This window comes from Podarcis cretensis (assembly GCF_951804945.1).
Source record: "Podarcis cretensis genome assembly, chromosome: 5".
Lineage (NCBI taxonomy): Eukaryota > Metazoa > Chordata > Lepidosauria > Squamata > Lacertidae > Podarcis > Podarcis cretensis.
The window spans coordinates 20673872-20686702 of record NC_137174.1 but is presented as its reverse complement, the minus strand read 5'-3'; the positions used below and the strand labels follow the sequence as shown (position 1 = coordinate 20686702).

The window sequence follows — 12831 nt, the reverse complement described above, 5'->3', positions numbered from 1 at the left end:
GTGTTTTTCTGGCTTCAGCTTGTAAAAGGGAGGTGGAATAGCCTTTATGGTTTCCCCACCTCTAAACTGTGAACTGTTAAAATAAAACGACTTTTAAAAAAACACTGTAAAATGAGCAAGCAGCCAGCTCTGCAAATAGGACCAAAAGCGGTATAACATAATCTTCCAGTATTTGCATATTAATCCAACACCTACAGATACATCTGATACACCATTATATGGTCATATAATCAAGTTCATGGCAAGCTGCTCCAGGGGATGGAAAATTTCTGCTCTGCATTGACCTCAGCTGTGGGTCTACGGAGAAACAGACTCCAGAAAACACATTTAATGTCTTTTATCCAGCACAGCCATTTCCCACTTTAGGAGGCTAGTGGCAACCAGATAATATATCATTGGTCAAGCACACATACTTTTTATACAAGTCTATATTAGATTCCCCCAAGGTTGTGCAATTTAAAAACATTGTGTTGCCAAAAATCTGCTCTGATGCTTTGCAAAAATCTAATGAATTTTAATTTATTTTAAACTTTATTTCAACAAAGTATGAAGGGACTTGGGACTTTTAATCTCCTGTCACACATATTGGCCCAGTGTTCAGGCAAAGATAATGGCACAGAAAAATAAGAAGTAAATCACAAAAAGAAGTTTTTAAATGTCAGTTGCCAGCAAGTTCATGTCTATTCTGACTGCTGATGAAGTTAGCTGTAATAATAATTTTAAAAATTCTACAGGAAGCTGAGATGCAGTTTGAATTTTAATAACTTGCCTTCATCCTTTGTCCCCTGATTGATTGGTCTGTCTGCAATTCAAAACCACAACGTCCCTTTTTATCAATGGCTTGTCTGGCCAGCAAAGTGCAGGAACTGAACAACTCAATGGCCATTCACAGGCCAACAGTTGCAGAAAAAGCAGACCACTGCAGCAAGTTAATGGCAAATCAGGCAGAATATGCTATAAGTGCCAGTTTTGTGTTATGAATGATCAATGTTTAGTTTTCAGCCCTTGATTGCTTCTTCCCTGCAATTAAAAGGGAACATATCAATTCAGATTAAAATCTGAATTGTATGCAGAATGATAAGGCTAAGTGAAGGTGGCATAAGCTGTTACAGAGAGTAGGGATTGTGTACTACTAGTATTTCATAAGTGGGTAACACAAGGGGCATCACAATATCAGTTGTTGTTTTCAAACAGAAATATTACATCAGTAGTGGGAAATCTGTAACACCCCCGATATGTTCTTAGACTCCAATTCCAAATCACTGGCCATACTGGAGTTGGAATCCAGCAACCTCTGGTGTCCCACAGATTCCCCACCCCTGAGAGAGAAATTGCTAGAATTTTGCAGAGCAAGCCAACACATTAAGAATTGAAATACATTTGTAGTATCTGGCATACCTTCCTGCGCTGCTTGCGAGTTTTCAGAAGTATCTGGATCTCTGCTTTTGGACTAAGATGAATTTGGTGTACTTTTGCTGCAGTGGTCAAACACAATTATCACCCAAACATACAGAAAACAGCTTCTCTTTTCACAGTTTAATTTCCCTGCCAAATTCTCTTCTGACACCCCTACCCCACAAATAATGCCTTTCCAAGCCAGGTCCTCAGAAATAATTTTCCCTTTCAGTATTAATTCTCCCCAATCAATATTTTACAATATTCCCTCAAAAAATAAGTTTCCCTTGATTATTTGACTGTTTTGATATGTTAGGAAAAAAGAAAAAAAAGCTATGTTAGAAGTACAGGGAATTCTTATAGCATCAGCCAGCTGTTTTTGAAATATTTGTGCTCTCTATTCACTGTCTTTTGCTCTTACTGAGTTTAAAAAAAATGAAAATAATATGATTTAGGATCCCAATTTTGTAAACCACTTTGATGTTTTTGTCACAATTAAGTGGTATATAAATTTAAACAAACAAACAAAAACTTCCATACAGCAGCAACTGGAGGGTTTAGGAAACATTGTTGATATCCCACTTACCTAGAGTCAAGTCCGGCTGATTTCCTCTTCAGAGGCACTTATACACTTCTTTTCTAATATCGCCAACCATATATTGCCTAGCTGTCATATTCACATTATAGCCTCTTCCAGGCTGGGTTGCCAGAGAGTACTCTTCATATGACTTTGGAATACAAACAGAAATTGGCCACTCGCCGACTCTTGGGATTTGGAGCTAGGACTCTGAGAACTCCAAATAAAAAAGAAACCTAGTATAAATCTGAATATAAAAGGTAAAGCCCTTATTTGAAAAAACAAGAAGAAGAAGAGTTTTCCATTAATTGAAAAAGTAATACTTGACATACAATTCCTTCTTTAGGATTCTGCTTAAGAAGTCCAGTGGGCAGATTAATCATGGGAGTTCTCCTCCATTGTGTGTTCATTCCAATGTACATGTAAGAGTCATCCAGGGCCAAAGACTCTGCTGCAGCCTTCGTTCCTGTAGATGATACTCTCCTAGTCATCCTCCAGTAAATAGCACAAGGGGCTAAGGGAGGATCCCATTCACAATGTTAAGGCCACAGCAGGATCAGGTAATTCCAAGTCCTTGTGCGTGGTAATGGCGCCAAGCTTGCTAAGAACTTCCACAAAAATGAGCTTCTGTACAGGTATAACCCAGTGGTCTTCCAACAGTGTTTCAGGGAATCCTGGTATTCCTTGGAAACATATAAGGCAGTAATGGCAGACATACAACTCACTTGTAACTCCTGATTTTCCCCCTGCAATGTGCAGCCATGAGCAACGTTTGGCATAGGATACACTCTCAGATCACACTAGCTTATTCTCTGTTCATGTTAGATGAGGCTCATCAGGCAAGGCCAAATACATGCTCCATAACACACACCCCCCCATACAATATACAGTGATATCCAGGGGGTTTTGAGTAGAGAGGTTCGTATGAAAATATTCCTGGATAGCTTGAAAAACACTAGTATAAGCACATAAATTTCTTTTAAAAAAATAACATTTAATTATCTTTTATTATTAATGCACACCCCAAGACAATATTAAGATATAACTTAACAAGTCTGCTGAGAGAAAGTTCCCTATTTTGAAATATATTAATATTACCCTGTAGTCTTAGTTAGTGGCGACATTCTGGAGGCCTCACAATGCTGAAACAAAGTGACTCACTATTTTCCCTAGCTCAGATTAAATATAAATGGTTGAAAATTTTAAAATTAAATAAATCCCATGGAGTACCATAACCCTGACCTATGCGAGGCACTTAAGATCCTGCAGTTTCAGCACTGATTGAAGGACAGCGCAATTAGGTTCTCACCAGTGCTGGAGATCAATGTAGTGATGTGATGCTAGCCATGCTTAACTGAAGAGCAAAATAAAAAAACAAGGCCCTGCCTTCAACCATAGAAAGAACTGTAGCACATCAAATGATGGGAGAGGACCAGAGGGCGGCAACATGACAGCGGAGCCTTTTCTGCGGTGGCTCCCTGCATGTAGAATACTCTGCCCAGAAGGGCTTATCTGGTGCCTTTGTTACATATCTTTTGGTGCCAGACAAAAACATTCCTCTTCTCCAGGCCTTTGGCTAATTAAACAACCTATGGTCTTCAAACTGTATGTGTGGGGGGGGGTATTGTTTTGGTTTGTTATTATAGTGTGCAGTTTTGTGTTTTTCTATTGTAAACAGCCCTATGATCATTGGAGAAAGGGTGGTATAGAAATTTAATTAATAATAATAATACTTATTTCTTGTCATGGATGGAGAAAAATGGTGGCTTCCTGGGTAGGGGAATCAGTTTTAGGCAGTGATAGATTTGGGTAACCAGTGAATAAAAACAGTTTATTAGCTTCTGTTTTCTGGTCAGAGAAGTAGGCTGCTGACATAGGATTGTAGCAAGGAGAATAAAGATTTCTGCCTCAAGTACCAGATACACTAGACTAGTAAATGTAACACCACTAGAACACTTGTGGGGGATACTGCAGCCCCAAGCTGTATTAACATAAAGTTATCAAAAGCATCACTCCCTAAAGGTAGCAGATATCAGATGTCCGCGGTCTGGTTGATACTGCAACAACAACATAAAGGAAGAGTCCTCACTTTTAAGAAGTGAGGTGACAACATGCTGTCCTTACATTAACCCTGTTTCCTAGGGAAGTATGTCTTCACGTTTCACATGACTTGAGATTTGCTAAACACAAATGTGCAACTATATGGCTTTTTACGTACATCTGTGAATGAGGGAAACGACATCTTGAATCAACAGTTTAAGCTGCTTGTTTATTTATTTTGTACCTTTGAGACACACATTTGATAAAAGGGAGCAAGTACACAAAGAATCAGTGAAACCAGCTAAACTTCAGTACCAACGTATTTGGTTCATGGCAGAAGTTCATACCATTGTTGATATTTGGGGCCAGCTCCAATACAACATTTTGCATCATGTGGAGAACATGTGGATTCTGGATGTTGATGAACTGCAGCTCCTATCATCCTTAACCTTTGGCCATGTTGGCTGGGGCTGATAGGAGTTTGAATTTATCTAACACCTGCAGGGCCACAAGTTCCCTATCCCCCATCTTTGGAATGGATTCATTGTCAATTCCAATGGGTGTCCATGAGAAACTGTTTTGGCAGAATACTTCCTTACCTGTCTTGCTGCTTGGTGCTGAGACTGGATTCCTGGGACTGATTTGGGAGTGAGCCAGATGCTATATGAGACAAAGAGCTGCTGCTCTCTATATATTCTGCATCTTTGCCTTGTAATGTTTAAACAAAGTGAGATGTAATGGCATTGTGACTGAAGTCTCCCCACTCCAGCCTCATATTATTGTGATGCAGGGATGGTGCTGTTGCATCACACATTTTTATGTCACATGTTGCAAGAAGTGATGGAGAAGAGACATGGAGCGGCAGCACCACCATATCTTGTGTAGGATTCAGGTTTTGAGATTGTCAGTTATCATAATCATATTACAAGAGCTGGGGGCAGGGAAATTACGTTCCTGAATCCCAGGATGTCATATTTTTAAAAAGAACTTCTTCCTATAGAGGAGATAAGCAACTAATACCCAAAGTGAAGTGCCTAGTAGATTCTGAAACAAGGGTTCGGCATGGGAGTTCGGAAACTTCATTTCCCAGTTGAAAGGGAAGTATGTGCTCAGGAGGGAGCTTGCAACGTAGATGAGAATTGAATTCATCCCTGTAAATTCATAGGAAGAAACATAGTTTAGGATATACCATTATGAAGAAGAAGAAGAAGAGGAGGAGGAGGAGGAGTTTGGATTTGATATCCTGCTTTATCACTACCTGAAGGAGTCTCAAAGCGGCTAACATTCTCCTTTCCCTTCCTCCCCCACAACAAACACTCTGTGAGGTGAGTGGGGCTGAGAGACTTCAAAGAAGTGTGACTAGCCCCAGGTCACCCAGCAGCTGCATGTGGAGGAGCAGAGATGCAAACCCAGTTCCCCAGATTATGAGTCTACCGCTCTTAACCATTACACCACTGTAGCTTGCATAACCTCTGTGTGACAATCTGTATATTAAAAATCACTGCATTGCAATTCTGAAGGATAGCTAGTTATTTTGCCCATACATTTCCTTGTGGGGTGTGAATCATTATTGTAATTGGCCTTTTCGCCTTACCCAAAGTTTAAGGGTGAGGATGCTAGCGGTGATTCATTTTGCCACCTCCAACATGATCATGTGACAGAGCCACTTTATTCTTCCACTTCCACACCAGGTCAGGTGATATTTCGTTTTATGGGTCTTAGAATTTCTAAACCTGCCTTTTGACCTTATTGGGCCCTTTAGACAGCTTACAAGAAACAAAACCATTAGAACCACAGTCAATAACAATTGCAAAAGGGGCAGATTTATTATTATTATTATTATTTAAAAAGTTTTAAATTGAAGCATGGTCATTGTGACTACCATCATTCACACTATATGAAGCAGCAGTGGATACGAACACTAACATGGGCTACACTTCAGATAAGCTGCACCTAACAGAGTAGGGCTTAAGCCCACTTCTGCAGCATTCTGATGTTGTGCACCTATAGAGGCAGAAAGGGGACACTGCAGGGGATGCTGCAATGTGATTTAGAATGGAGTGTGAGAGGTGGGGGAGCACCAAACTTTGGCATCACACAGGGCACTGCGGAAATCTGAGACGAACATTAAATTCCGGTGTTGACAAGTCCTTAGGATCTAGAATCTAGAGGCACTACTTGACAGAGGGCTGTAACCTGAAAGGTGGCAACTCTGACCATTCACATTAACAATGTTTTATAAAAGCATGCATGACATTGCCTCCAAAGGGAAGATGGAAATAAAACAGGGACACTGTTTTACAAAGGACAGCTGTCAGGGGCAACTGCAGCCTACACTCTAATGAGGCTATGTGCAGTGAGAAATTGTCTGGGAGAACCTTACTCTAACTTGCATTGTCCAGCATGAGATCAGCAATGTATAGCTAAGCAGCATTAGAGGGACTGCTGAGAGCAAAAGTCTAGCTGCTTAGAGACTTGAGTTATGACCTATGATAGACATAAGCCATTTGGCATAACAGCTTCATAAATTACTAGTCTGTATTCCTGAACAAACACATAATTAAGTAGAGATTGCCAAGTGGCTCCAGAGGAAGTCTTAAGACTGAGCAAAATACAGAATGATTTATCCTTGGCTTCCACCAGGTACAGTCACTGCACTCTCAAAGTAGCATCACTTGTTAATGTCAATAAGCACTTAAATGAATCACAGAGCAGCCTTTTCATGTGTTTTGGAATTGACATTGCGCAATTCTCAGGCAAGGGTTTGTGGGGTGTCTATGTGTACCACCACCAAGCTTCATTAGTATTAATTCATTCATTAGTCATTTTTCTGCCCTTCTACAAAAAGCAGGCACAGCAACTTTCAACAGGCTATTAAAATCTAATAGTTAAGAACAAAAGCAAACCCACAACCACATAAAAACAATCTATAAAATAGATTCTCAATAAAACGTTAAAATGCACAACAGCCACAATCAAAACAGAGACTACACTGCTGGGTCAAAAGCCAAAGCAACATAAGTAGCCAGGAAAGGCTCTGGAAAATAAGAGAAATAAAAAAGAAAAATATTTCACTTGCTGTCAAAAGCAGAGGAGGGCTTTGTCCTTTTGGCTACTCTAACTGAAAAAGGTTCCTCAATAGTCCTGGGTTGATGTTTGATCCGTGCAAACCTGTACATATGCAAGGGAGTTGGGACTTGTCAAAATTCATAAGCTCTTTATGTGCAGATCTGTAACCTCCATTTTTACAAAGCACAGATTGCATGTCAGCAGTGTATGTGGACAGGTCCCTGTAGGGACAGACTCTTCCATGCATGGAGGCTATGGACAATGATGGGGCAGGACCAGCGGGTGTGACCCTGACCCCCTACGCCATGTCATTTTCAATGTAGATTAAATGTCTGCACAGGGCTACTCTTAGAAACTTACCTTGGTGTTAATGCCCCAATCAAATGTTATAATAGGCCACAGATGCAATATCTTACCTGGGAAAATGAAAGGTTGACCTCCCCACCAATTTTTCACATCGATAACATAGAACATGATTCCCAGCAGGACAAATGAGAAGCAGCTCAGGGTGGTGACAAAGGACAAAGACCTAGCAAACACAGAAAACAACCAGAAAGGCAGAACTTCACTGTGTGGGGCTATACTGGCCTATGAAACCCACCTAGCCAAGTGCTATGGAACAGAGAAGACACAGGAAAAGGGATTATCATGGTCCCATTTGAATTGCTCTTAATTTTATCTGTGTTATAGACTACTTTGGTGGAAAGGCAGCCTAGAAATTCATTCAGTTAGTCAATTAATGAAATAAAATTGCTCCCCTTCTCTAGCCATGAGCTAATGAGCCCACTCTCATATAAATGTGAGAGATAACACCATTGTTAGCTGGTCTATCTTAACCAGTCTTGTAGCTTTAACCATAAAATATTGAGGGACACTGAGTGTGGAATTCAATGTTGTGTTGATACAACTGTTCTATCAGTGCAAGCATTTTTGCTTGCCAGACGTAATGGTCTCACCACCCCAGTGTGCTGTTCTGGGGATTCTCCCAATCTCCCTGAGCTGATTTAGAGGTGAGCAGTGGATGAGCAGTGGCGTGAAAGCCCTGTTGCACTAGCGGGACTTGTAGCACAATGGCTCCCCTTAGTGCAGCCATTTTGTTGAATCTGCCCCCAAAAATTTGTAACGCTCCTGCACTGGAATACGTCAACACATGCAAAGAATGCATGAATGGCCATCATCACTCCCTGAGACAGATGCAACTAGGTTAGCCATGCCTGATTCTTAGTGGGCCTTACTCCCAAGGAAGCATACATGGGCTACATTTGTTAGTCACTAGGCTACATCACTTTAACAAGAACAGTCCTTTGCCATTATCTACCCCAGGATATCTTCAGAAACTGAAAACTCTCATTCATCACATTAATTTTTTTTTATAGTTAGGTCATGTCCTGTCAATTTCTGTGCAAGTTTCATTAAATCTCTTAATTTTGCTGCCACTGTAGTAAACAAAAACAGCAAGCAGATGTAGCAGTTTCACTTCAGTAAAGCTATACGTTTACTTGCGGCAGCATATTTTTCCTCTTGGCTCAGAAGTCCATTGTCCTACGTGATATTTTTTTTCCATGCCCTTCCTTAGACCCAGCCAGCTAGGCTGTTCATTTGCATACTGCAAGGGCTGTAAGTAGCTATTGATTTTTCACTTTCCCTTTAAAACCGTCAAGTGCTTCATCCAAGTGTTTCATCCTCTCTGATAAGCACCATAAAAAGGGCTGGAGATAATGGCCAGACTCATTTGAACCCCTATAGGTGTTCAAAACTAGTTAACTCTCCATTAGGAGTCACTGCATATTCTCAGTCTTTCTAGAAAACATGAAAGACGGGCACTGTGTCTTTGCTACAATTCCCTTGCGCTTATTTAGAAGGGGGGGGGAACAAGGCGTTTGAGAGCTACGGTATCAAGTCACACTACAGAATTGGTTTTTAAGATAAATATTATTATATGGATTTTCATGAGAGGATCGTCACTGTACCATAAATTTTCAGTCTAACCCACTAAAAAAGAGAATGCTCTGATTCTACCATCTGAGGTCTAGGCCAGCCTCCTCAATTGCTGGCAGCAGAATGGTAATTGCCACCAGCCTGTGTTTCCTGGTAATGAGTGCAATGTCTGCCTACACTGTCAGGGTGGATAGTGTGAATATATAGCACATTTGTGATCCTATCATAGCTGTCAACTTTTTCCTTTTTTAAAGGGAAATTCCCTTATTCCGAATAGGATTCCTCGCAAGAAAAGGGAAAAGTTGACAGCTATGGATCCTAGCCCCACCTTCCCCAGTGAGAACCAGCTCTAACCACATATTATTACCAGTTGAATGGATGCCACTACCAGATGGCCATCAGTAAATATGAAAACAGTAGCTGGTAGCAGAATTGCATGTTAACCAATGCCTGACACCCTTTGGGAGGGGGCTCTGTAGTGGAGAAGTGACAAATAGGGAAAAGGTTAAACAGACTCCCATGTACCACTGGTGTTGCTCTATATTCCCCCTTGGAGCAGCTTTTCTCCAGAGGAACAGAAAGCTGCCTTTATACTGTACCAAGTGAGGCTGGAAGGGACCACCAGGGTCATCTAGTCCACCCCCTGCCATTCAGGAATCTTTTGCCCTATACAGGGCTCAAATCCACAACCTTGGGTCAGTCAAGATTTATTGCTGCTACTACTCTCTCTTGCAAGAGGACCCAGACTAGAATCTGCCTCTGTTTTGGACATGAGCAAGGACAGGCAGTAGCTTTCCATGGATGCAGATAGAGGCCCTTCCTGCAGTGATGCCAGGAGTTCAACTTGGGACCTGTTACATGCATTGGCAATGTGTGGTTAGACCACTCAAAGGTGTGGCTCGTACATGCATGCTCATCAGCTGTTGCCTGTAACAGCAAATGAAGCCTTGCATGTGGGAATGAGCCAATGCAGATCAACCGCTGAAGCAATGCTTTCCAGTGGAGCCAATCTTCAAGCAGTGAGTCATTGTTCAATGGCAGGAGATCAGCTGATGAGCATCAGCATTTGTAATACAGCCCACATCACACCAGGGAATAACGTAAACCCAATGAAGGCGGGGGCAATACAACAGAAGCATCTTAATAGGGCAAACCAAGTGGTGTCTGGTATCTCACATCTTTCATCTTATTCTTGGCATGATGCAAACTATGAGCAAATTTTGCCGTGACTTGCATCAATCAAACTTATAAGGTAGACTTGAAAGCACTTACCAGAGATTTTTATTGATGGGGATGAATCCTTCATTTTGTGTACATTTGGTTAGGATGGCAGAGATAATTCCCTTAATAAGAAGGAAAAGAGAACAGGTCAATAGCAAGTGATAACATATCTAACTCAGGGAAAACAGAAAAGAGAGGGGAGGGGAGGCAAAGGAAGAGGAAGGAACAGATTGTGTGCCAAGTTCTAAGTGTTTCCATTGATTAACTAATCAAAAGATGCATTGCAGAGCAAAGAGAGAGGCACTGAACTGAATAGAAGACCTTGATTTGAAAGTGTGATTGTTTTTATTTTATTGTATGAGGTTTCCTAAAACAATGCCCTTTCCAGAAATTGGATCAGCCTGAGTCAAAGAACCTCAAGGATGCCAGAGAGGCTGAGCCCAATAGTAACATTATTTTGTACAGTTTGGTGGGAGAGATTGGTCAAGGGTACTGACAAATGACAGCTCAACAGAAGACAATCTTATTATTTTTAAGCATCATCTTGGATGAGGTTGTTGTGTTCCGACATCATGCCTACACTATGTTCTTAGCATAAAACTTTGCTATAGTGGCCAGCAACTGCTGGACTCTGGGACAAATCTGCCTTCAGAAATAGATGCCAAGGCCTGGTTCACATGAATCCCTTACTGCAAGCTGCTTAAATGAGCTGCCAGCCAGCGTTACTTGCTCTTTCTTGGACCTTATTATTGAAGACACATTCTAGAATTAAGCCATGGCTCAAATGAAGCCCTTTACTGGCCTGTTCATGAGAATAGAGACCTGGACATCTTTATCCGAAAGGCTCCCTATAGTCCTATATCCTGAACAAGATGGTAAGGAAGCAAGCTAAGTCTCCACTGCAGTAGCTTTGCTGTCTCTAAGCCTCAGGAACATTTGGCCTGGTTTTCTTCTTTTTCGACACCAAGCTGTTGGTGTTTGCACCACAACGAACAGCAAGGCCAGAAAGCTGCCTTCGGTATTTTTTCAAATAAATCCTGGCAGACAAAACTCAAATAAATCTATTGCTGAAGGAAATTGCTAATGCCACACTCTGTCACATACCCTCTGTGTGGTGTTAAAAACGCTAAATTAATTAAATAAATCAATTGATGAAATCACCCTATAAATGTGACAGTGCGTCATAATTCAAAGCGGCCGTAGGAGCAGCGAGTCAGATCCAGGGTGCGGGGAGAAAAAGAAATGATTTGCTGCTCTGGTTTGGTTTGGTTTGGTTCAGTTTGCTTTGCTTTGCTTTGCTTTGCTTTGAAGTGAGAGGGAATTTAACATGTGGAAGTCCCCATTTTGTGGTGCCTCCCTGTCCCTCATACCAAGGGGGGGGGACATTACTCCTTTCTTTTTTAAAAATTAAAAAAAGCAGCAGAGAGAGAAGTACAGAATTTTATACTATACCGGTCAAGTTCCCCTCCACCCCCTGTACTGGAATTGAACATTTAAGCTGAGACTGCAGTGATACCACCAGAGAAGTCTTATACAATATGAGACCCACTAACCAAACTCTGTCCATCAGCCATGTGCAGCATTGTGGCCTAACAGCTGCGTCTCTTTGAATCATATACTTTACTACAGGAACCTGGGACCCTCCATATGCTACAGCAGTCCCAGCCAGTATAATATAATATAATAATTTGAGTCCAACAATATCCGGATGACCATAAGTTCCCATTCCTGCTTTAATCCTGCACGCATGGACACAGACTCAGTAACTAGGCTGAAACATGAAATTGTGTGGCTATTCCCTCCCCCCCACAGGTGGAATAAATGAAGACAACGGACACAGAGTTTTAGGTTAATGGGCGAAAATGGCCACAACTTTATTGATTACAGGAAAGAAGGGTATTGGCTTTAGGCATTGGCCCTAACCGACTATCCGGTCTGACCGGGAAGGGTTAAACACCAACAGGGGGAGCCACCCGAGATGCATATCCCTGGGCGCTCCCCGAGGGGTTACCGCTCGGGGGCGCGCTTTAGGCCCTAGCCTCCGTAGGTTTCGGACGAGGCGTCGCCCCTCGGAGTCCTTTAACGAACTACCCTTCAAGCATTGGGGGAGGTGATGGCGTTCCTCCCCCCCAACCTCATCTGCATGATAATACCCCGGCCAATGCCTACCGCCAAAACCGAGGGAGTTGTGACGATTTGCTACGAGGTAGGCGAAAAAACCAAGTGGCTCACAAAACCAGCCAATTAGCCAAATGGAAAAACTCCTACCAGGCCCCTTGCGGCGACCAGCCGAAGCCCATAGCAAGGTCAGTGGCAAAACCTAAAGGGCGGGTGGGTGGGAAACTGCGTCGTCTCCAGGGAAGAAAGGGGGCGAGCCAGGGGCTGCCCTGACCTTAAGTGGCCCTAGGAAGGCCCGCCCCTGCCGCCAGCCAATTGGCTGGCGCCACAGGGTATGCTAATTGGGTGAATCCCAGTCTCCTGCGAGGCTGACGCCAGCCTCGCAGAGTGAGTGTGGGCGGGGTCGTGATCCCACAACCCCCCCTCCTCCTGAAGATCGGAAGGGGCATTGTGTGGCTATTCCCTCCCCCCCA

General features: G+C 42.3%; 1 protein-coding gene across 4 annotated transcripts in view; it reads right to left on the bottom strand.

Moving 5' to 3' along the window:
- Window positions 1-4222: 4222 nt before the first annotated feature.
- The window catches only part of LOC307215894 (heparan-alpha-glucosaminide N-acetyltransferase-like), a 180930-nt gene continuing 172321 nt past the window's right edge, over window positions 4223-12831 (bottom strand). For all 4 annotated transcript variants that reach the window (XM_079975683.1, XM_079975681.1, XM_079975682.1 and 1 more), the window contains 3 exons: window positions 10292-10362; window positions 7498-7610; window positions 4223-5163 (listed from right to left, as the gene is read on the bottom strand). In XM_079975683.1, coding sequence (XP_079831809.1) covers window positions 4982-5163; window positions 7498-7610; window positions 10292-10362 — 366 coding nt within the window. In that variant the 3' untranslated portion in view covers window positions 4223-4981. The remainder of the gene's footprint in view (window positions 5164-7497; window positions 7611-10291; window positions 10363-12831) is intronic.